At 41.9% G+C, this 23,439-nt stretch overlaps 1 protein-coding gene across 2 annotated transcripts in view; it reads right to left on the bottom strand.

Annotated features, from left to right (window-relative positions):
* The window catches only part of CLUAP1 (clusterin associated protein 1), a 53,929-nt gene extending 34,781 nt beyond the window's left edge, over positions 1–19,148 (bottom strand). The window contains exons 1-7 of one of the 2 annotated variants that reach the window (XM_082064583.1): positions 19,073–19,148; positions 18,285–18,396; positions 17,518–17,602; positions 13,323–13,502; positions 12,649–12,744; positions 2,595–2,678; positions 1,175–1,308 (exon numbers count right to left, since the gene is read on the bottom strand). In XM_082064583.1, coding sequence (XP_081920709.1) covers positions 1,175–1,308; positions 2,595–2,678; positions 12,649–12,744; positions 13,323–13,502; positions 17,518–17,602; positions 18,285–18,396; positions 19,073–19,094 — 713 coding nt within the window. In that variant the 5' untranslated portion in view covers positions 19,095–19,148. The remainder of the gene's footprint in view (positions 1–1,174; positions 1,309–2,594; positions 2,679–12,648; positions 12,745–13,322; positions 13,503–17,517; positions 17,603–18,284; positions 18,397–19,072) is intronic. The other variant, XM_082064584.1, reaches the window with a different exon arrangement.
* Positions 19,149–23,439: the final 4,291 nt, after the last annotated feature.

The raw sequence follows: 23,439 nt of genomic DNA, 5'->3' as shown, positions 1-23,439 counted from the left end.
CTCAGCGGAGTATTGACCTGTATATGCAGAATTCTGAAATATGCATTTTTTGATTTTGCAGCTTCCTTTCCATGTCTGCTCAACTAATCTAAAAGAACCTTTTGTTTTTAAGGTTCCACACTACTTCTGAGACTAAAAGTATGAGACAAAAAACCTCATTAAATTATTCTGCAAAAATTAAATCCAGTAAAGGAAAGGTTGTTGCATACCCACTACCATTCCCTTCCAAACAGGCTCAAAGGCAATATTTCGGCCCCTTTACCAGGCAAATCCAAGTTAATTATCCTGCTGTGGCATAACTCCAAAAATCTGGTTTGTAGCATGGCTGGTGAATCACCAACTTTGCTGGAGACTTTATTTGTTACAAAACTGTGCTGTGTCATGACAAGCAGAACTAGACTTAAGAGCAAGAAGTGATGAAGTCCTTACACTACAGAGCCAACTGCTGTGCCCCAAAGAACACAACTGCTGTCTGGTGCTTCACATCTATCCCATACCCTTCCTCCAAAGTGCTACTGATCCAAACATGTATATGAACCAATGTCATTTCTTCTACCACTCATTTTTCTAGTATTTCCTTTTTTTTTTTTTTTTTTTTTAATGTATGAAGTCAAAAATAGAGCATGACCTTGTAGATTGCATAAACCTGTGGTTTAATAAGGGCAAGAAATCAACCCAAACTGTGAATCTGAACATCTTGACTTTATGGCAGGCTGTATCACTGCATAGAGGAACCAACCCTAACACAAAGGATGTATAATGAATAATCAGTGGCTAAGAATGCTTGAAACCTCTGGGAACAGAGCGAATGTTTGCACAAGTTGCCATTTTCAAACTACCTGACACAATCTATGATGAATGACAAAGTAAAAGGCATGCTACCTGACCATTCTGTACAGCTCAAGTAGTGATTAAGCAATTCCCAAAAACAATATTCTGGCCACTTCTAATAGCCCTGAAATTCTGATTTCAAATACATGGTAACAGAAAAACAAACAATTATAATACAATCCAGACTAGGCATTTGTAGAGAAGAGAATCTCTCTTTTCCACAGGCCATCATCTCAGTCTCATTACAGACTGCATTCCTTGCTGCTCTAAACATTAACAACACATCTTCATCATTTATGCGAACGCTCATTTATGCAGTAGAGAATCAGTTCATAATCTTTACCGAACACTTTGTAGAGTCTGTAGCCTCTTCTGGCTTCTTTCCAGTTCCAATTTTCGTTTTTCAATCTTGACTTCCAAACTGGCTTCATCCAAAGCCACATTATTCAACATGTCTTTAGTCTTTTGGACTTCCTCCTAAAAGAGAAGGTTGGTGAACCATGGCTTGTGTTGGAATAATTAGAATTATCTTTCAGATGCTGAACATTTTTCTGGGTAATCTTGCTCACATGTTATCAAATAACAAAATAATGATCTAGAACAGTAAAAGATAGGAATAAGCCTCCTCAAAAAAATCTGACAGGATACATGAGGACACCTGAATAAACACAGGTGAGAAATAAATATATTTCTTGGTGCTGTTTTATGGATTTTTTTTTCCATCTTCAAGATAAAGGTCACTTTTATAAATAACTTACTCTATCTTAATATCTTCATCCTTTTCTAAGTCTTGCTTTATTCATAATTTTGAAATCTGGGAAGCACCCCAAACATTACAACATGTGCTACAGGAATCAGGAGGGGGAAGTGGTAATATTCTAGTTTATTAAAATGCGCTGAATACATTCAGTGTGCTCATGCTCAGGAAACCACGAGCATCTTTTCAATGAGAGAGAGAGAGAGACAGGACTTGACACGTGCTGAAATTCCAGCAGTAACTGTTAGGTGCTGCTCATCTGTAAGAGGTCATTTCATCAAGCAGTCCAGAACTAAACCAGCTGAGATATGCGTTAGTGCTATTTCCCAAGAAGCCAATTGCTCTACTATGCTGCTTATCCTTCCTACAAAGCTTCTGAGGCTACTACTGAGCTCCTAACAGAGGCAGAGAATACGACTAAAATTCCGAGGGTTTTTCTGTCATTTTCTCCCAAGAGAGAGGCCATGGGAGGCCAAGTCCAGTTCTTTGATGCATCAACTGGGGGAATGTTTCTGCACATTGAACTGACAAAGTTATACAGTGCAACAGAGACAGCAGAGCGGGTATTAACATGCCCTCCTAGATGCTGCTGCCAGCATGGTTTACCCTTCTGCTGCAGGCTGATTTCTGCCTGCCACCTCCTTCACTCTGCCAGGAAAAGCTATCTGTTCAAATTAACATGCTTGTTCCCTTTGGACACAACAGGCTTCACAAATAAACCAGCAGTGACCGTATTCATTGCCACAACACAAGGAGTCGTCACAGACTGAACTCTGCCTTGATGAACTCCTGCTCACACCTCTGATGTTACCTAAACACCAAAGTCTGTATTAGCCATTAACTGCAGTTCCACATTAGCTATTAACTAACCAGGTGTAGCAGCACTTGGCCCAGCCAGCTGAGGGTGAGGGCACTCTTAACCCTAGGCTGCTGATAAATAGAGCTATGTTCTTCTTGAAGGAGAGGAATGATAATTTTACAATTAAATAAATATCATTTTGCTTACCAGAACACAGTCAATGGCAATTTTCATCATCTTCTCAGCCTCATTTATCTCCAAGGGTCTGGCAATAGATTCTGTTCTTGCTTCCTATGAAATAATACACCAATACATTCAAACACTACACAAAGGAACTAATATATATAGAACCGAGGGCCGTCAAGGAACAACAATATGATCATCTGCGTAATAGATGGAGTAGGATTTAGTGCTTATTCACCAAGGCTCAGATGATTTAAAGAACAGGAGATGATGAAAAAGTCAGTTAAATGAGGCTGAGTTTAACACTGAGCAATTAAGGCATCTTTTCAAAACTAGGTAAGTGCTACTGTCTGAACTGCAAGTATTCTTGAAAGAAGGTTTTTGGAAACTGCACTGGTTATTACATGTTGAGCAACATGTGCAATGTACCACAGAAGATTTCATCAACTTTACAACAAGACCCATGAAACCCATAGTGCAGGTAGATGAGCAGTGTCACAAAAATTGTGGAGCGACAAACACTATAAATCCATCTACTCAGCCAGGCAGCTGGGACAGTCAGCAGGTGCCTCCTATGCCCATACGAAAACCAGATGACACAGATATATGGGTTTCTCCAGTTCTGATAACCAAGTGGTTCCAAATCCTCATCAAAAGAGTGGTCTTTGTTTCAAGCCCAAAGGATGAAAAAACCTCTTCTATCCTCAGCAGTTTTGGGGACAGATGGGCTGTGGGGTATTCAGCGTGCACTTTGTCTGTCTTATGCCTTACAACTCTGACCCAGTCATGATATGATAACATTGGATTACGTGTTTGCTACTGGGAGGAGGGAGAATTTCGCAGTTAAATGTCCTTAAAATAATCTTATGTTGGCAAACTGTTTGGTAACAGGTGGGTAAAGATGGAAATAGCACCTCTCTATAGAACATCTGACTAAGAATCTAAAAATGCTTTATTCCCATTGCAACAGGCTGTACCCAGCCTACTACAAGATGAATTCTGGAAGCAGATGCAATTACTTTATTAAGTTACCATGCCAGACACTCCAGGTCGCAGAGGCAAGTACCAGCAGAGGAAGCCTGGCTCCCTCTCCACCAGCTCAAGTTCAGGGAGTTGCCTGGTGAATCCCATCAGGGAGCCCATCCAGCCAAAAAAAAACCAAAAACCAGCTTTTTGTGCTGAGCTTATTCCTCTGCTGAATGAGGTCCCTGAATGAGCCTGCCACGTGCTGCACAAAGGCTTTTTTTCTGGCACTAGAACAGAAGTAGAAGGAATATTATGTTGGGAACAGTGACAGGAGCTACATCTGTTAGTGGCAGTGACAGCTTATGCTGCCTGAAGCGCTTGTGGACATTCCTCTGTCCACACAGAAACACAGGCTCTCAGCAGCAGAAAGTTAATTTGGAAGAAAATGAGATACGAAGCAGTTGCAGAACACATATTACTGAGTAACTCCACAGGTAGACACTTCTGGAGGAAGACTGGACAAGAATAATGTAACTTAGTAGCTACCATGTGAACATTATGCATTTAACAAGCTCAGTGGGATGCCTGTTCATTTGTGAGGACTTTGCCTGACCTGCAGTGGCAGCCAGGACCAGGCTGGTGCAGACACTGCCCTGCCAGCCCAACGTGGTTCTTCTGATGGCAACAGGAAGATCTCTGCTACAGAGCAAACATATTTCAAACAAAATAGTTTATCACTCAGCAGGGGGAAGGAAATTATTTTCCTTCCCAATTTTAAAAGAGATAAAAGGAACAGCAAGGATCTTAGTTTTTAATTATGAAAAACTCCTTATCAATTTCCTTTCAGTTGCCTGGTAGAACACCCACAGAACAGGCACAAGTCACTGCAGTGTGTGCTGGGGAAGGGAACTGATGGGTTTTAGATCTGTGGATCTACCCTTTTAAGTTGGAATAATTTATACAAGTTTAATGTCATGTCTTCTACCTTTCCTCTACTACCTGCGGAAGTTTCACTACAGACCAGTCTTCATGCAGAAATCCACACCATTTCCTAGAGGAGGGTTCAGTCCTACAGTCACACCTGCTCGGAAAAATCTGTCAGGCTAATGAAGAGTAGCGTAAAGGCAGAAATTTGTATTTTCAGACTGCAGAATCAGGGATAAACTGGAAAAGAAGAAGGTCAGGGCAATTAACCACCTTGCACCCCAGCAGGCCAAGAGGAGAATCCAAGGGGACGATTACAGCTTCTGTACACACACAGCTCCTCCCTAAGACTCTGTATTTGTATATACATTTTTCACTTCACTGTTACAAAGAATGATTCCCCACATGAGCAAATAAAGCACATTTTTTTCTCCAGCCTAACTCAACCTCAACTGGTATGTCTTACCCAATATAACATACGCAGTAACACGACAACTGAGATTTTTAAAGCCTGGCTTTACACAAAGGCTCATCTCTTTGTGCTTAAATCTGTGGGTACAAATAGGCCATATACTTGAGGGCAAAACCAATTTTGTCCAAATATCAGGTATTCCATTGTTACTGGTTGTACTCGCAATTCCTCAGGCTCAAAAAAGTGTGCAAATGAAACTCAGCTGAAAAATACGGCCTCATTCATTTTTTTTTTAAGTAATGTACTCTTTGCAATTAGGTGTACTAATCAGAATACACATTATAATACTCAAGAGGCTTTCTTTAAATTAACCATTAAAAATAGAGTTCTCAGGAGAGATGAAAAATATAGAAAAAATTATCCAAGCAAGAGGAGGTAAGAAGCAGAACAATTTCGGACTACGCCTGGTAATTACATCTTGAGAAAACAAACATACGCCAAAGCAGAGAGGTATTCATGAACAGGCTGATTGTTTACCACTCACCACTCTTCCTGTTCAAAGTGTCCAAGAGCTCCCTAGCTATAGCTTTACATGATAAATACTAATTAAAAATCAGGGAAGCCAAGTGTAAAATTATTTTTGATGAACTTAAGCTGACAATTATTAAAGAAAACACATGAAAACACACAGGAGATACCATTTGCTGGCACTGCTTGTCCTCCCTGGTTGAACTAATATTTGGTGCTGCACAGAAGGGCTGAGACTTATTTCTTCAAGTTTTGAATCTCACTTTGGATAAAGGCAATTGGAAGCGCTAACAAATCAGTTGGCTGGTTTAGACTCAAAAACTTTGTCTCCTTTGGAAATGAAAACTTAATTACTAAGTAAGAAAGATTTCTAATCAAAGACTAGCTGACTGCCCAATCAAGCAGAACAGTGCCCAGCCGAACAGGACATTCCCCACAGGACATGGAAAGTTAGCATTGAAGCCAGTCGTGCCCAAATTGCACCAGTTTTGGCATCAAAAGTGAGGATAAATTTCCTTAGAGCAAAACTGCACTGCAGTCATTTCAGGAAATAACACTGACCTTAAAGCCTTCAAAACTCCATCTGTCTAAATAATTTACTCGTCTCAAATCTGTGTCCCTGCTGAGTGACGGTTCCCTGGGTCCAACGCCAGTGGGGGAGAAGGGCACAGCAGATCTTCAGAGCAGGAGCCCGAGGTTCTGTCCCCGGGACTCAGAGCAGCAGCCAGGCTCTGTAAGAGGCAACGAGCTGTGGTTCTGGCCGTTTGCTGCGGTGATCACCTTTGGGGGAGAAGTTGGCCTGGCACAGGACCACAAGTTACCGTTATTCTCACAACACTCAGGTTAGTGTCACAGTACAACTTCTTTCTACCAAAAGATGATAAAGCAACTGGTTCACCTAAGCAGGAATTCTACCTCACTCAGCAAGAAAGCATCCTGTAGGATACAAATATAGAGGTAGCAACCTCATCAAGCCCTCTAACAGCTTCAGTGCCAAACACGCAGCTAAATGTACAACGGCTGGTTGAAATATAAAATGCAGAAACATGGCACAGGAGTTGCCTTTCCTGTCACTGAAGACCTGTTCCACAAAGCTCTGCAGCCTTCAGTTTCCTAGATGTGGAACCACATGGATTTCTCTACTCCTCCAGGATCATTAGAGAATACCTATCTTTTATTCAAGGTATCATACCTTTTAGGGTGCGTACACAATCTCTGAAATGCTCACTAATATGCAGGTGACTCCACTTCCTGAACAATCTGATCTTCCAGATATGCCTTATGTCCTGTATTAATATTATATTCACCAACCCTCCTCAAATGTCTTGGACACCCTCAGACATTTGAAATGAGACTGAATGTCCATATTTAGGCACCTCTATTGCACATGACAAAAGCGTAGTACAGCATTGTCATCTTCCTGAATAAATAAATACAAACAAAAGCCTCACCGCCATCACCAAAAAACCCTGAAACAACAACAACAGCCAACCAAACAAAACCACATATACAAATAAAGGCTCCTGAAAGTTTGGATTTCAGCCCACTTACATGTCAAATATAAGACAAGAAATATTCTCTACAGACAATTAAAATTGGCAAGAAGATGATGTGAAACCCTGCAAAAGCATCAGGAATTAGCAGTAAACACTAGAGAGGGAACTGGTATGTTGTAAAGTATCATATGAGCTCCACTGACCATGTAGTGGCAGAGGGTCCAGGTAACAGTTTCTAACATCTTCTGACCTTAACAGAAACAGGGAACAACAAACAGCACGTTCTAGGTACGTTGCACCTTTCCATTGTGTGCAGTGTTAATGTGGAACACCGAATCCATCCTGAATTCCCACACTCTGTGCAGAAAGATAAATGCACTTACAGTCACAACGAATGTGGGCAGGAGGACACCACCACCTCTGCAAATGTACCCCACCACTGCCCTTACTGAGAATTTTCCTGCAGGAGCTTTATACTTTATACTTCACTAATAATGAAGAGCCATTATTGCAAAACCATCGTGCAAGTATGCTCAGTGAAGCATTTCCAACTGGTAATGGTTTTCCATCATGATGCATCAAAACCTGATAAACCAGCGTCCTGCATGCTTGATGTCTGGATAAATGGATGCACAAATCTTCTGAACAGCAGTAAGGAACCAAGGCAAGTAATTAACCATGACTAGCAAACAAGTCACTCATGACAAATGTGGAATAATATATGTATATATTGATGTGCACAAGGTCTAGCAGAGGTTTCCAAACACATTTTTGTGATAAGGACCAGAAATAAAAGCTTTTTTCCAACATATTGGTCTTTGCACCGAACATTTTTTGACCACAGGTTAAATCTTTCCTCATTTTTTCATGAGTTTTTAAGCCTGATGCAAACAAAAGTTACCTCCTCACTACCACTGCCTGTCACTTGCCGTCTTAGTCCAGGAACCGTTTTATTATACATTCCGTACTCCCTGCAAATAGGTGTTTTGCAACTACTGCTGTCCATACAGGCAATAAAACTCTCATTTTGGAGAGTTTATTATTCAGGGAGTTCCCTACCACACACTGTGATCACATTTGACCAATACAGGGACGAGATTATTAGGCATTGTTATATATGAACAGGAAGGTACAGGAGGGACATCAAAAATAATCCAGACCTTCTGAAGGAGTCGCATACCTCCTAACAGTCAGTTTTCCTCCTCAACAGATTAAAGCTCAAGCTAGTTGTGAATTTGGCTGCTTCCAGGCTCCCATAAAGCTATTTTGCTTTCTCACATACTCATCTCAGCAGTCCACAAAGGGAATCCAGAGACATTTCCCTGCTCAGCAGTGCAAAACCCTCAATCAAATACAGTGTCTGAAACCCCCTGGCTATCCTGATGCATAGAAAGCATCCCGCAAAAAGATCTGAGATAGAGAACCAACTGGAAAACATAATTTTTCTGCAAACCAAAAAGAATCAGGCGGCCTGCCTAGCCAGATAAGAAGTAATCTGAATATACGCTTTATGATAGAAGAAACCCCTTACAAATACTGGCACACAGAAAGGGAAATTTAAACCTTTCCTACAGGCACGAAGTTCCACTGCTCTTCTCCCTCTCCACACACCCCTCCAGGTCCACTGTTCCTCTGGCTCAAGAGCTGATTCCACTGAATTACCCTCAGCTCACAAAACCCAGCATGTGCTTACTGATACCTTCCCACATCCTTAAAAACCTCACCTTTAATTTACTTCATGCAAGGTTTCATTGCACACTGTGCTGGTAAAGCTTGGATTAGTCCACAGGACTATGGGGTGTCACTTAATGGGTCCTTAACCAGGAGGTGGCTTGTGAAGTCTTCCAGAGTCTGGCAAAACGACAAGGAACGTATCTCTTCTCGCAGAGCAAAAGCCAGGTTTGTGAGTGTATTTCCTAACATCAACAGATAGAAAAGCCCTTGGGTAGCATGGAGAGGTGGGAGCTTGCTTTTTGTTTTTTAAGGGAAAAAGAACAGGGTCATAAAAAAGCCAAGACACCCAGTTTCTCATTTTATCCACAGTCTTCTGTAACAAAATTAGACATAGAAATTCCTTTCCTCATAGGTAACATATAAGAAAACCTCAGGAAGGGTTACAATTTTCTGAGGAAAAAAAGCAACAAAAAGAAGCATATTTTTCAGCAGCATCTTTCAGACCTCAAAGATACAACATGTAAAGTTGCAGCAGAGGTAGGAGCAGGGATTGCCTATGCAGCAATACCACCCAAAGAGATAGTTTAAACTTCTAATTCACATCGAGCCCTTGACTTCAGTAAACACTGTCACACAACTCGTATTTCCATTCCCCACAAAGCTTAACCAGCAGGAAGCGGAATGGCTGTTGTATTCCAGGGACAGAAATACTGGGTGGCTCTCTTTGGGCAGAAAACAGGCATTTTTTAATAGCTAAAAAATAGCTAAAATCACTGTCCTTAAGCCAGCACATTTTCCTCTTCTGTAATTAAAAATTTGTCATGGCTTTGAGACACGTACTTTGGGTATCGTGAAGGAAGGTTAGGAATAATGACCAACCAAAATCTCACCAGCTAGTCAAAAGACACTGTTTCTGATTTAGCCCAATGAAGTGGAACTTCTTGCAGAGTCACGGAGGTTTTGACAAATGCTGTGACATACAAAAGATGGTTCAAATGTGATTTTCTTCCCAGCCAAGCTTTTTTTTCCCCAAAACAGTCTAGAATTGAGATAAAATAATTCAGATCATCCAGCTCATTGACAAAATTATCAATGTGCTGTCCCCAAACTGCAGGGAGAAAAGTGCCATCCATCTGTAGCTGACACTGTGTCTACACACCGAATACTAATGGGAAGTTCACTACAAAATCCTTTGTTACATAAAACACATATCCACAAGTGTTATATCCACACAGCGTATAACCATGGCTATGGTTAGAACCATCTAAAATTTAGGGTAGTAGTGATTCAAATATATCTTACAATTGCAAGGTTTGATTTTGGCTTCTGTTTTACGTGGCTTCCTTCTTTGCAATAAGCCCTTTTTCTCAAAACGGAGAGGTTAGGCTTTGGTTTGCAGCAGAGCAGTTCAAAAAATCTGAAACAAACTAGGCAATTCTCCAGAGTTCTGGCAATTTCAGGTTACAAATTTCCACTATAAATAATTTTTCTCTCCCTGATGTGTGGCAACTTTGTAGCCAAAGCACAGGAAATGAGGGAAATTAGTTTATCAGCCTCCTCCAGGCAGTAGCTAGTACCCAGAACTAACATTTGGCAGATGGGAAATGTTTCCAATGCTACAAATAAAATATTTTTCATAGTTAACTTTCAAAGGGTACTGAATAACGCAGCCGTCACTCAAATCAGATCTACCTCTCTACAGAAGGAGTAGGCAGCAAGCTGCAACAGCGCGAGGGGGAGGCAGGGAGGAAGGGTTCTTTAATCAGAAAAACGGCAATAAAGAGATCCAAGTTCAATGTCCTCAGTGGCAGCTCTTTTCATTGTAACTAATACTGTCTCAGCTCCACAGCTGGATCTAAACGCCTTTGGCTCTCCTACGAGTTTAATTCAAACATTCCACAAACTGAAGTCAGTAAAGAGATTCTCAGAGACTTCCATCAGTTTTGGAACAAGCTCATACCGTGTGCATACAGAACAGTAACCCTCATAGCAATACCCTGTACTTAGAAATTTATCCTCCACAGACTGAGAAACGCTTTATCTGCCTGTTAAAAGCTTTAATCTACAAAATTACAGAAATTACTTTATTTACCCAAGAGGATATGTAGGGAATAAACAGTTTGTTCAAGGTCACAGGTGGAGTAAGTGAAGGATCCGGGGAAGGTGTGTGGAATGAAGAGCAACTCCTTCCTGCCCTCAGCACTGGCTACTTAGCAAGAGCTGCAGCTCCACTGACTAATGTGGGCATCAGCAGACCTAGCAGAAATGGAAGGAAACAGCAGCATTTGTCTCTAAGTCTCTCAGTTGATGAGCAAATTTCATACTTCAAGTGAAAGGCAGAGCTGCGTGCTTATAATTAAAAAAGGAAAACTTGACAAATTCCACGGAACTATTGGTTACTACAACCTTGTGTCTTCTAACCTAAAATGTATTCGCTTTGCTGCAGCCTTAAGTCTCAAACTTGTTACATGCTTTTGTATCAAGCTTGGCATTTAAGACACAAGGCTAAAATGGGTTCTTCGGGTTTAACAGATCATTGAAGAAGGCTGGAATCAGTCACAAATCATAAGGAACAGAGCAGGAAAGTCTCTCCCACTGATTTTTGGAGGTTCTCATTGTGCTGTCATACTGTCACCTTGTGCTTTTAGGATACAAACTCAAGAGTTAATTGAGACAGAAACAAAGGTCATCTTTCCCAAGATGGGATTTCGCAAAGACAAGTTCAATCTGTTAAATCTTTTTGCAAAATATAAACTGTGTACCAATGTAGGATTAGGTAGATCCATCTTGTCATTATGCCACGAGAAACATGTGCCCACTACCGTATATAAGAAATACTGTCCTTTCAGAAATTGCACCTTTAAATAGTCTTCCATTGAAGGTTTCTAATGGACCCAATGAGAAGTGGCTGCACTGAAGCACTCCCTCATCTCTTGATTTTTCATTTCATGCTTTCAGCACAGTGCACTTGTGCAAGTCCCTTTTCTAAGGCCCAGTCCTAAAGGCAGCTGGACTCCTGAGAGCCTTGATTTAAAGTGATTAAACAATGATGAATGTCAAACCAATGTTTGAGTACTTTTAAAAAATGTTGCTTTATACTTAGGGATGCTGTACACAGAAAAAAAAACGTTTAATGCTCCGAAGCAAATATTAATGTGCTTGGTACTATTTCTGTGAAAACTATTTCAAAGCCAAGAAATTATGCAAAGAATACAAGATGAGAAGTGACTGATTAACAGTTTTGTGACAATCGTGTATGTTGAATCAAACTGGCTTATCACTTTTCTCTCCCTTTTGAAAAATTAACGCCTTTCACACTGCTGCAAACCATGCTGACTTCTAGCAGAAAAGGCAGTGTTCCACAGATAATGTTCCTTGTATATCATCCACCCTTTGAAACACTTGTACTTCATCAAACAAGGATCTGGGAGCATTAATCGTCAAGACACACAGTCTACGGCTCTTACAGGCTGCGCTTCCTACAGCTCAGATATTGCAAATCTGAAGATTACCAAAACCAGTACTAGAACTGTTTAAAGGTTTCCCTTCTTTAAATGTCTATTTTCAGAAAATGAATAACCTCCAGCATTGCAGATAATTCATTTAAGAAAATAATTGAAAGACTTACTGGCAGTGTTCTAGGACACTTCCGTGACTTCAAGCAACAGCTTGTGATTTTCCAACTAAACTGAAGAATATGTACCCTGCAGCTTATGAGGCCTTCAATTACTGTAACAGAACTAATGTGCCTTGCACTTGGAAAACTAATGCCATTAATCATTTATCTTTCAGAATATATCTATGCCCACCATTAAATGTACATATAAAGTTATATTTCCAAACAGTTCTGCAGAGGGTATTTCCTGGTAAAGAGAAGATGCCAAACTGTTCTCTCAGGCTTAATGCAACCCAAGTATGAATATGAGTGGGAAGGAAATGCAAACTTTCAGATACATTCTTTCAAACTCATCATTTTAGACGCAGCTATTAAGAAGAACTACTGATACTTTTTTTCACTTTTTTCCTTTGCAGACCCCGGGGAACACAAGTTCCCATACACTCTGCAGTGTGTACTTACCCTTAGTTCAACTTCTTTGCCAAGTAAGTCATACAGACTTGCTCCTTTGGAGGTGATTTCGGAAGCAAGCTGTCTAGCTGCCTTCAAGTCAGAAATCTGGAAACAGAGCAACAGCAATTAGTAGCAAAAGAGAATCACCAATATCACAAAGAAAATCCATGACAGATTATTCCCATTTTGATGTTAAAATTGCACAGGAGGTCGGCACAGTGGCTGAAACTCTACTATAGTACTGATGTCCACTAGAATGAGCATGAGCCTGTCTCTTGGCTTTAAAATGGTCCAGATGAGGCAGCATTTAGACATGGGCTTCTGGGTGAAACCCCAGCCACTTCAGCTCGACAAAAAAACCCACCTCCTCAAAACTGAAGGTTAGTAGATAGAAAATAGTATTCATTCCAGCCTACTCCAATATTTATATAATTTCAAGAGCAGTCCAAATCAAAGATAACCAATTTTGTGCCACTGCTGCCTTGTATTTTGCTTCTGGTTGAGAATTCACAGAGTTAAAACAAATCATAGCATATAACCTCAACTACAGACAGTATGAGTTAAAACCATACCTACTCCCTTGTGAGAACATTCTCTACTTAAGCTCCAGGTAGAAAATTGATTTGTTTTTCAGAAGTTAACACAAAACTCCTGCCTAAAACAAGAGTACATGATTTCCTTACTTTTGAGCCAAGATCAAACTTGAACTTGCTGCTGTCTTCCTCATTCATGTCTGCGCGTTCCACTCCCTTGGTATTCATAGCACCATAAAGCACAGAAGTGACCTTTAGCAGTTCCTTCACCGCATAACCATCTGCCTGGTAAAGCTTCTTGGTATTGAGCTTTATGTGAGCTTTGGTAGCCTTCAGGAAGAAAGAATGATTTCATCATGTTAACAAAGAACAAAATCTTCATTTCCCTCTTCACACTTCACTCGAAAGCTCTGTTCAAGGGCATCATGCTCTGCTTTAAAGAAATAGATCTTCCTGTTTGGAAGCACAAGTTTGCATCATCATATTACTGATGTTTCTAGAAGATTTTTTTCTGAAACGTGTGCACTTACTTCATGTCAGAATATTTGCAGATAATTGCCAGAATGAAAAAATCTCAATCTATCCATTAACTTTTTCCTGCATGAAGATCAGCAAAAACCCTGCGCGCCACTTAAATTCAAATTAAGTATAAGTGGAATGTAAGTGCTGCCCAGGTCTTCTGATAGTGCTGCAGAGAAGTAAATTTCACCCTTAATGAGTTACAAGAATAAGATCAATTATCCTAATTTAACTGTCTTGTCTTCCAGCAGTACTTTCAGATTATTTTATTATTTCTCTCAAATTTTTCCCTGCTACGATATTAGTGATTTTATTCCCTTGTCTTCCATCTCTGAAAAGTACAGACGGACCAGTAATGAAAAAAAATTAAAAATTATATTTTTTATACTTCAAAATAATAAAAAAGGAAAAAAAGCATAATAGAAATGATACATCTGTCACAGAAAGGATGCAAATGTTGTTCTTGAAATTCCTGGCAAGTTGATATTAGAAAGGAACAGCTACAAGGAGCCAACACCTTGGCACTGATGGCACGACTAAACGAGGAAGCAAATAAAAATTCATCACTGCTTATGAATACAAAAACTAAGTATCCAAAAGACTTAGCATCTTCTTTTCAGTATCTTTAAGATTAAATTTCTGATAAAATGTTTATCCTTCGGGAATACTGTGTGGTGGAAAGAATCTATCCACAATTCACTCATAGTGTTACACAAGTTCTGTATTTTAGTGTTATCATAAGCAATTCACACCCCCCTGGGGCTCTGACAGTGCAAGGTCTTCAATTTGGGGTAAAATACTCGAATATTAAAATGGCTGGTGCAAGCTTTGCCCACCCTGCACTGAGCTTCACTGAATAACTGACTGCAGGAAAATTTCCTGTGAAACTAAAACGAGAAAGGGACACATCTCAAAACATAGATTTAGCTGCAACTTTCCAAGGGACAAAGGAAACAAAGCAAATAGTTGTTGGCCCATGTTTCTTCATATGCATTGTCAAACTTTGTGACTTTACCATCAGATTTCCATTTCCAATAAATATTTACCTCTTGCCTCTCTGGTCCCAAAATCTCAGTGCAGCAGAGGAAACTGAGTCTACATTTGCTTCCTGCTGGCAGGAACTCAGCTGAAAAGTGAAGTCAAAACTTCCAGAACAGGTTACTGATGTTGTACACCCTGATCCAGGGGAATATGAGACTTATGGTACAAAAAACCCTAATCACTTTGGAAAAATTTGACCAGTGTGACCTCAAATGAGCCGATACACGAAGTGGAAAGCCAGAAATGTTCTCCTTCCTTCCCTTTCAGCAGAAGGAATCTAAACAACGCATAGAAACAGTAGGTATTAAACTTTAAGAGAAGCTGATCATTAAATTGACAGAATCTGTTAAACATCCCATACACAAAGGCTAATGCACCACATCATAAAGGATGCTGTTGAAGACAGAAATTCCAATTTCAGTTCCATTCAACCCAAAGAGAGAAAAATCAATGTCTAGTAAAGGGATTTTTGTTGGTTTGTTTTTGCTCAAGGGCTACTTAAAAAGAGAAAAAAAATACACACAAAAGTACATAAATTTTTCAGACCAGCATAATGACACTGTTTACTCGAGAAGGTAACTTTGTGTATGGAAAGCGTGAGACAGTCACCTATTCTAGAGAGTTTAAAAGTATAATTAAAAATTACTTCCGTCTGTAGTGAAGATCAGATTATTACAACACAATAGCAAAGAGAAATAGTAATACACTGCAGGAATGGCAGCCTCAAAGTTTGCTTTACTTCAGAATCTGCTTTACTATTATCATTGAACCAAATTTTGGCGGTGTGATGGAGATACAAAAAGAGCCCAGAGGAAAACCAGAACTCCCAGCCGAGTGCTCCAGCCATTCAGCTGCAGAGTCACAGTCTTCAGCCTGTCTAGTGCAAACATTTTACATTCTTTTCTGTACAACAGCACATTCCAGACATGAAGAATGACGATTGCTCTCATCTTTCTGTCTCGATTAATACTTAAGGTAGTCTCCTGGGTACTGAAGTAGTGGCTCTAAATCTCACAAGCTGAAATGGGAATCGAACACATGATAATTCCCAGGAAACACTACAGGAGATTATTAGCAGATAACTCATTGAACACTTCTCCCACTACTTCTTAAAAAACAAATATGCCTGCCTTGTGCAAAAAGTTTAGGATCTTGGTTTGTTAAGTACGTTTTCATGAATGCATTTTTATGAGACTAAACTCATCAGAAGCTTTTTGGTGCACTCTACCTCAAATTTGGATCCAAATGGGCTCAAGTAGGAACCACATATTGATCCACATAGACTACGGTAGTTCTAGGTGAGCAAATGATTAAAGCAGCACATAAGACAATCCTGCAGACACTTCAAGAACTTCTGGGTCAGAAAAGGAGGCATTTGGTAAGTTCTCAGACTACCTGTAACACATAGCAATACATCATTTGCGTAAAAAATTAACGCATCTTCACTCCTTGTTCAGTAAAGGAGAACAGTATTCAAGTCATATTTCATGATGATTAATCCATCCTGATATTCTCATCTAAGATGAATCTGTCTCCATCAAATCTCACATCTGGCTATGGATGCACAAAGCTATTAGCTACTGGAGAAGATAACTGTGGATTCCACAGACAGTGACTTATTAAGGAAATGTCTACAAGCTTTTCTCATTCTGAAAATGCTGAAAACCTACAATAATCCCCATATTACCTTGTAATATTAACCAAGACTAAGTACAGGATACTTAATGAAATTTCAATTCATTGCATTTTCTGAATCATATTATGTAATTCTTCAAAACCCTTGGGATATTTTTAGATTAAATCAGCTTTTAAAGGGAAAAAGTACATGTAACATTGTTTTTGCTTCCACACTTGTCCTTTCAAAACACACTTGATTTGTAGGAGGGAAATCCCTCTGAACAAAATACATTTGTTCATGACATCTTATGATGCCACAGGACTCAAAAGTTATGTACAGTTATGTTATGTACAGCAGTGTATCGTGCTCTGAACATATTAAAATTAAGCAAATTTATGGCGGACATCATAAAAAATCAGAAGGTAAAGAGCTGGCTTGGTTAGAATGTCATTCCAATATATTTTTAAAAGTCAAAAAGACTTCCATTGCTTCCAGATCCATTGAGTTTCTTGTACCTGACTAAGAGTGCTATATAAGTGTGTCATAACAGCAAAGGCTCATGCTGCATCAAAACAACGAGAATGATACGAAGGACAATGTTTTATTCCATGAGACTAAAAAAGCTGATGGCCCAATTCAAGTATGCTCATGTGTAACATGGTAAAAAACTGATCTGAGAAAAATATGACTCAATCTAGTAAGTGAGAAGGCTCATACAAGAGTATACCAATATATGACTCTACATCTTAATGAAAACATCACAAGTTATTATTATTCAAGCATACAAAAGAATCAGGCATTCCAAGTTAACAATAAGTATGATGGGATCTCTTCTAAACCCATTTAAATGGCTTAAAAAAATTCCATATCTACAGCTGTATCTTCCACTATTACCTTTTTATAAATACGAAGAGAGAAGGATGAATATTGGTTTAGCGTTAGATGTTTAGATCCCAGTTCTGCAAAGATGTGCATAATTCTACGTGAGTTCAGTAGCAGCACACCCTGGCCTGTTCAACTTTCTAACAGCACAAGACATACAATATAGCGCAAGAAGACAGTACATGCTCTGCAAGGAAATTGCAAGGGGTTGAGAGAGAAAGCATAAAAGCTAATACAGAACCAGAATTTCAATGTGCTTAAGCACGCCTCCTAATGCAGACCCACCATGAACTGAGCCACTGCCTTAATGAAGAAAACCCGGTCCTGCTCTGTGTCCACATCAGGAGGAATATCAGTCTGAGGTTCATACCTGTGGAAAGAAGCAGGCATAGATTCTGACAAGAAACACCTGTGCAATATTAAAGAGACTGCTTCATTTGGGAGGCAAAAATCAAACAAAACATTTGATTAGCACATCAGGTTTCATAAATATTTAACCAAAGTCTGTCAATGGGTTAAGTGGGTGTAAAACAAGAACTAGAGAGTAGATTAGTATATATATATTTTTTTTTATTTTATTTTTTTTTTAATTGGCATGGATGCTAGACAATACCAAGTTGAACCAAGAAAAACTGTAGCAACATGGTAAGGATGGACTGTATCTTGGAGGTTCTCACTGTGTCATCACCCTGTTTGGGGTACAAGGTCAGATACAGGCAGAATGGTAATGCAGTTTGTAGAGTGTGTGAAAGAGATATAGCTAGTTTTGAATGAGCATGTCTACCTTCAGGATAGAGTTTTTGCCTGGACCGAGTAATTCTATTTCCTACTTCAGCTATTAAAACACATTTCTACAATAAAACTAAAAGCCTGCAAACTTAACTACCATATCTTCTATCTAATATTCAGAATAATAGATCTCAAAAGAATGAGTAAATACCATCATGTTCCTCTTTAAACTTCTTACTACAGTTTCACACCAAACCATCAGCTCCAAACATACATATTGTGTCCCAGGATAAGCCCCAACATTTGTTAGCTCAGTCACCAACCTTTTCACTAGCCAGAGAAGCACTTCTGAAACAAGCCTGAAGTTTGGGGTATGGAAATTCTCCATAGATATGAGTCGGGGATACCCCAGCGCCCTCATCATCTCAGTAAAATCTGAAAAACACGCAAGAGCAGGGATTCCTTCTTAGGTACCCAACACGGACATTACCAAGAACTCTGCTTCCCACAGCGTGCTGTTCATTTACCATTAGATACCCCTGTTCAAAGTACTGTTCAGAACATCCTGAATGAATTAATAAATATATATATCTATATATATCTATAATTTCACCAGAGAACATGCCTGAGTAAAAAGGTGAGGTTTTCACAAGAGATTCACTGCGCAGAAACAACGTTAGAACAGTTTCTCACCACAAACCCCACCATTTAAATGAAGTTAACTCTGGAGTAGGGCGATCACCACTCTGCAGGAGCTGTGCTACCCCAGCCCTCGGCATTTATTACACCCTGTTAAAGCGCAGCCTGCCAATCAATTTTATCAATTTTTCGATTTTCTCAATTTCTGCCAGCCCAGGGTTTCCTCCAGTCCTCGCTGAAGCGCCGGTTACATCCCAAGCGCCCCTCACCCGCCTGCGCTGCCTCCTGGATCTCTGAGTGAAACTACCGGGCAAAACTTAAAAGCAAAGCGGGAGCCGCTCGGCCGCTGGGGCACCCAAAGGACCCGGAGCCGCTCCGCAGGCCCCAGAGGGACCTCAGAGGGGCCTAGACCGGGGGCTGCCGCGCCCCGTTCCCCCGCCCCACACCCGCTCCCCTCAGCGCGGCTCCTCACTCCGGAGGTCGCGGAATGACATCGCCGTGGGAGCCCGCGGGTCCCCGCCTGCCGCCGCACTAGGCCGCGCCGCTCGTCTCTATGGCAACCGCGCTACGGCGCAGCGGCGGGGCCAAAATCCTTCGGAAAGCGCAGGGCCCCGGTCCCTACGGCACCTCCCGGGCTGGGGCAGCGCTGGCTCTGCCCGGGACACCCTCTCACCAGCCGGGATGGCAAAGGGGAGCGGCTCTGTGGGGCGCCCAGCCTCCCCCTTGCTCTGCAGGGTGGTGGAGTCTGCTGGGACAATGGTGGCATGATGGCTGTCCCCGAGGTGCAGGTTGGTCCCGCTGCCTGGGACAACCTGCATGTCATGGCTGTGCCTTGTGCGCTGGGAGACAGCCCTGGGACTCCACAACTCCCTGCTGTCACACAGCAGCCACCCGCCAGCGCTCTGCCCACGGCAACACCCAGCCGGGAGAGGAGCTTTGCTGAACATGGTCTTAAATGTGTTATTCAGGGAGCGAGACCTAAGAGCCATCACCAGTTATTTTTGGAGAACACTCAATAGTACCTTAGCTACAATAAATCATGGCTGCTATGGTTTGAGAAGGCCATGCTCCCTGGTAGGACAGCACAACAGTCACCAGGGATCTGAAAATCCATGTCCCCCCTCACCTGGCAGACAAACCCATCACTGCCACATCCCGGGGGCTGAGTCCCTGGCTCTCTGTCCTGTTGGAGTCAGCGCATCCACCTTCCACTTGCTCCGCAGGGACGGACTCTGATCTCTCGGAGGACAGGAGCCCAGAATGCAGCTCTGCCCGGTGCTCGGATACCGCAGGGCTGAGCCTGAGCGGAGGGTGCGGACCAGCAGGAAGGCAGGCAGGAGCACCTTCCTTCTCTACAATCACACATTTCTGATGGGCATCCAGGTTGCCACAGCCATGCAGACAGTAACTGCAGTAGTGAGCACTCGCTGAAATGCACAAGAGGTCTTTGGCACAGCCCACACTGCTCATGGCTGCCTGTCATCACAGCCAGAGCTCTGTGCGCTCATTGTCCATCCCCACAGACACCCACACAAACCAGTGTGCCCAGGCCAGCCAACATGGCCTCTTAGAATCATAGAACGTCCTGAGTTGGGAAGGACACACAAAGACCATTGGTTCCAACTCCCGTGCCTGCAAATGACAACCCCACAGTTCACACCGTGTGTCTGAGGGCATTGTCCAATCTCTTCTTGAACACTGTCAGGCTTGGGGCTGTGACACCTCCCTGGGGAGCCTGTTCCAGTGCCCAGCACCCTCTGGGTGAAGAATCTTTTCCTAATGTCCAACCTAAACCTCCCCTGGCACATCTTCCTGCCATTCCCTTGGGTGCTGTCATTGGTCACCAGACAGAAGAGACCAGAACCTGCCCCTTCTCCCCTTGTAAGGAAGCTGTAGACCACAATGAGCTCCTGCCCACAACTGATACTGACTGATCCTGCCAGCAGTTTCATAGCAAACTTCTTAAAGGCTCTTGATGTCCTGAATTTGCCCCTACAGACATAACCAACAGCAGTTTTCATGTTGATGCATCAAGTAAGAACAGTGTGACAGCTTCTCCGCTAACACGTGGTGGTTTCAGATGTCCTAAAGGAAGAGGAGCTCTGACCACGAGAGTCTGCAGAAACACTGGACAGAGCAGCTGCAGCTCTTACTGACAGGGTCATCAATATCACAGGGTGGAATGAGTTGAAAATAATCTAGATGTCAGGCTGATCTATGGATGTCTCAGGATGTTTTGCAGAGCAGTCCGCATTTTTCCAGTTCTAACGGCTCAAGCATATATGAGACATGCACACTTGGGCTCTATATTGAGCAAGTACTCTACCTACGTGACTGAAAAAATAACCAAAAGCAAGGAAATAACAATCAGTCATAGAAAGAATAGATATTGAAATGAAATAGTTACATTAGAAAATAGGAGACATGATAAGTCTCTGGGTTTCCTATGCCAGAAAGCCATGAGATGGCAAACCTTAAATAATTCACTAGTTCAAGAGTGTATCAGCCACCCAATAACTTGGGCAGGGCGAGCAGAGAAGGAAGAAAATGTTCTACTGCTGTGTTACATTGACTGACAGGCAAAAAGCAGCTGGGATGAAATATGGGGTGGAAAGCCAAAGCTGTAAAATAAAATAAATAAATCACCAGCATACTGTTTACCTCAGCTTTTCACTTCATATAAATATCATTAATATTTATATATTAATATTAGGCAGCACAAATATGCCAACTGGAGAGTGGCTGTAGCTTTGAACTAAACAGGGGCTCAAAGAGGAGCAAACTGTAGCCATGTAACTGTGTCAGGAGCTCACACCGCATCTGCGAGGTCTAAGCCTTTCTCCTGCCACATTCCCATCTCCAGAAACCTGCACCCAAAGGCAAAAATGCCACATCTCTACTCATTTCACAGAGACACAGACTAACCTACATGGAAGCAGCTCCCCATTCCACAGCCCAGTTCTCTCTTTTGAGGGATGGGGCTTTTCCCCCACTCATCACTACAAAAACTGGAAAAATTTTTTTGAAAGGAAAGAAAATCTAACATTTTGGCACAGTTTTCTGTGGCAGTGGGTCACCTATCAGATGACATTGCAGCCTTCTGAGTACCAACGGTAATCTCTTCATTGCACATCTGCAGTGCCTGGTCTCCATCCCAACCTCTGGTTTTTTTTAGATGACATTTCATTTCTTTAGGGCTATACGAAGCCACAACTGCTGCTGGGGGCCTGGTAGAGGTGTAGGAGGAACCCAGCCGGGGCTGGCAAACACTGTCCGAGCAGCGTGTGAGCATCCAGTGGCACTGACTGCCTCTCAGGCTGGTTTCTAGCAGAAGGTGGTGACCCCACCTTGCAGCCTGAACCGCTGGTGATAAGGAATTAGCAGCCCCTGCAGTGACCAGCTTTGCTCTGAAACACAGTTTGGGATGATAGAAGCAACAGTTATTATTTAACACCTTGTGGAAAAACATTCTCCTCTGCCTGTTTCAGATGCTGTACACAGGAATTTTGGGGCTCCTTGGTTCACTTCAGGGCTGACAAGCACCGTGTGTGCTGCAAGCAGGGCCAGGCAAACCCTTCCACACCCCAGCCAGCATCATCTCATGCTGTTCACTGCCTCCATCGCGGTTTCAAGACTCTGCCAACACCTTTTAGCCTCACTCTCTGGCTCCCACCCATCCCCAAACACAACACTGAAGTAAAGTCATCCTTTGGCTCATGAGCATCCATTAATCAAAGATTTCACTGAAAAACCATTAACTTGGACAGCTGAACATCATTGATCCCGGCTATGTGCCATCGGGCCCCTTTTGGCTGCTGTAAGCATGGTTAGCACAGCGTGCTTTTAAATAGTCCATCATTCTAAGATCACATCAGCCTGATGTCTCTGTGTCAGCTCCCAATTTAGCAAGAACAATGCCCAAGTTTGCTGTGCACTGGGAGAGCCTTGGTGTCCGGACCAAGGCAGGAGATGAGGTCTGTAATAAAAGAGATTTGGGAAGGACAGGGAAGGAGAAACCACCTCACTGCAAGGATGGTCAGACCTTGTAGCACCCCACCAGTCTCCTCTGCTTGTAAGAAACTCTTCTCTCTTTTTGGGAAGAAAGAATAATTTGATCACATCTGCCCACCCTCCATTTGTGGAGCAAAACCATACAACCTCCATACATGATTTTTGCTGCTTCACCCCATTATTGCCATTTTAGGACCAGCAAAATAAATCTTAACAATTTGCAGGTTGAGACCCCTTTCCTTACCATGTTCACCAAACGCTCTTTACATATAAAACAGTGTTATCGATCTCCTGGGCAGAGACTCCTGGCCACCAGCCAGCAGTTTGTCACTTCTCCCCATCTCATCTCAGCAGTGCTGGTCACACCCGTAGCAGCTGCTCCTCAGCTCGGGCTGTGCGTGACCCCAGCCCTTCAGGATGCCCCCCACCCCAGTACCTGCCAGGTTCTCAATAATCAGCTCTATTAATCTTTCCCTGTGGGCTTCCTTTCAGCCATCTGAACTCTTGTTGCCATCATCCTGTAGATTAAAGATTCTTTTATTTTAGGTTATATATATATATATTTCATTTTTTCTTTTTAGTGCTCTAGTGTTCTCTCCTCAGGTTGTTTTGTGAGCTTGGCATTAAAGTTACTATCACATGTGTTTTTAAGTCAAATTCTCACACCCTTACATTACAGTACCTTGCAGATCATCCTAGAACATTTTTTTCCTATGGTAACAAGGAATAATGCTTTGTGGAGAGCTGTTGTTTCATGCTGCTACCATGGGGTGAACTCACCTGGAGTCAGGCTGACCTGGACCCCGCTGGCCAGTGGTCTGAGCACAC

This window comes from Streptopelia decaocto (assembly GCF_964273445.1).
Source record: "Streptopelia decaocto genome assembly, chromosome: 13".
In the NCBI taxonomy this organism is placed as follows: domain Eukaryota; kingdom Metazoa; phylum Chordata; class Aves; order Columbiformes; family Columbidae; genus Streptopelia; species Streptopelia decaocto.
The sequence above is the reverse complement of the archived record's forward strand: the minus strand, read 5'-3'. Positions and strand labels throughout refer to the sequence as shown.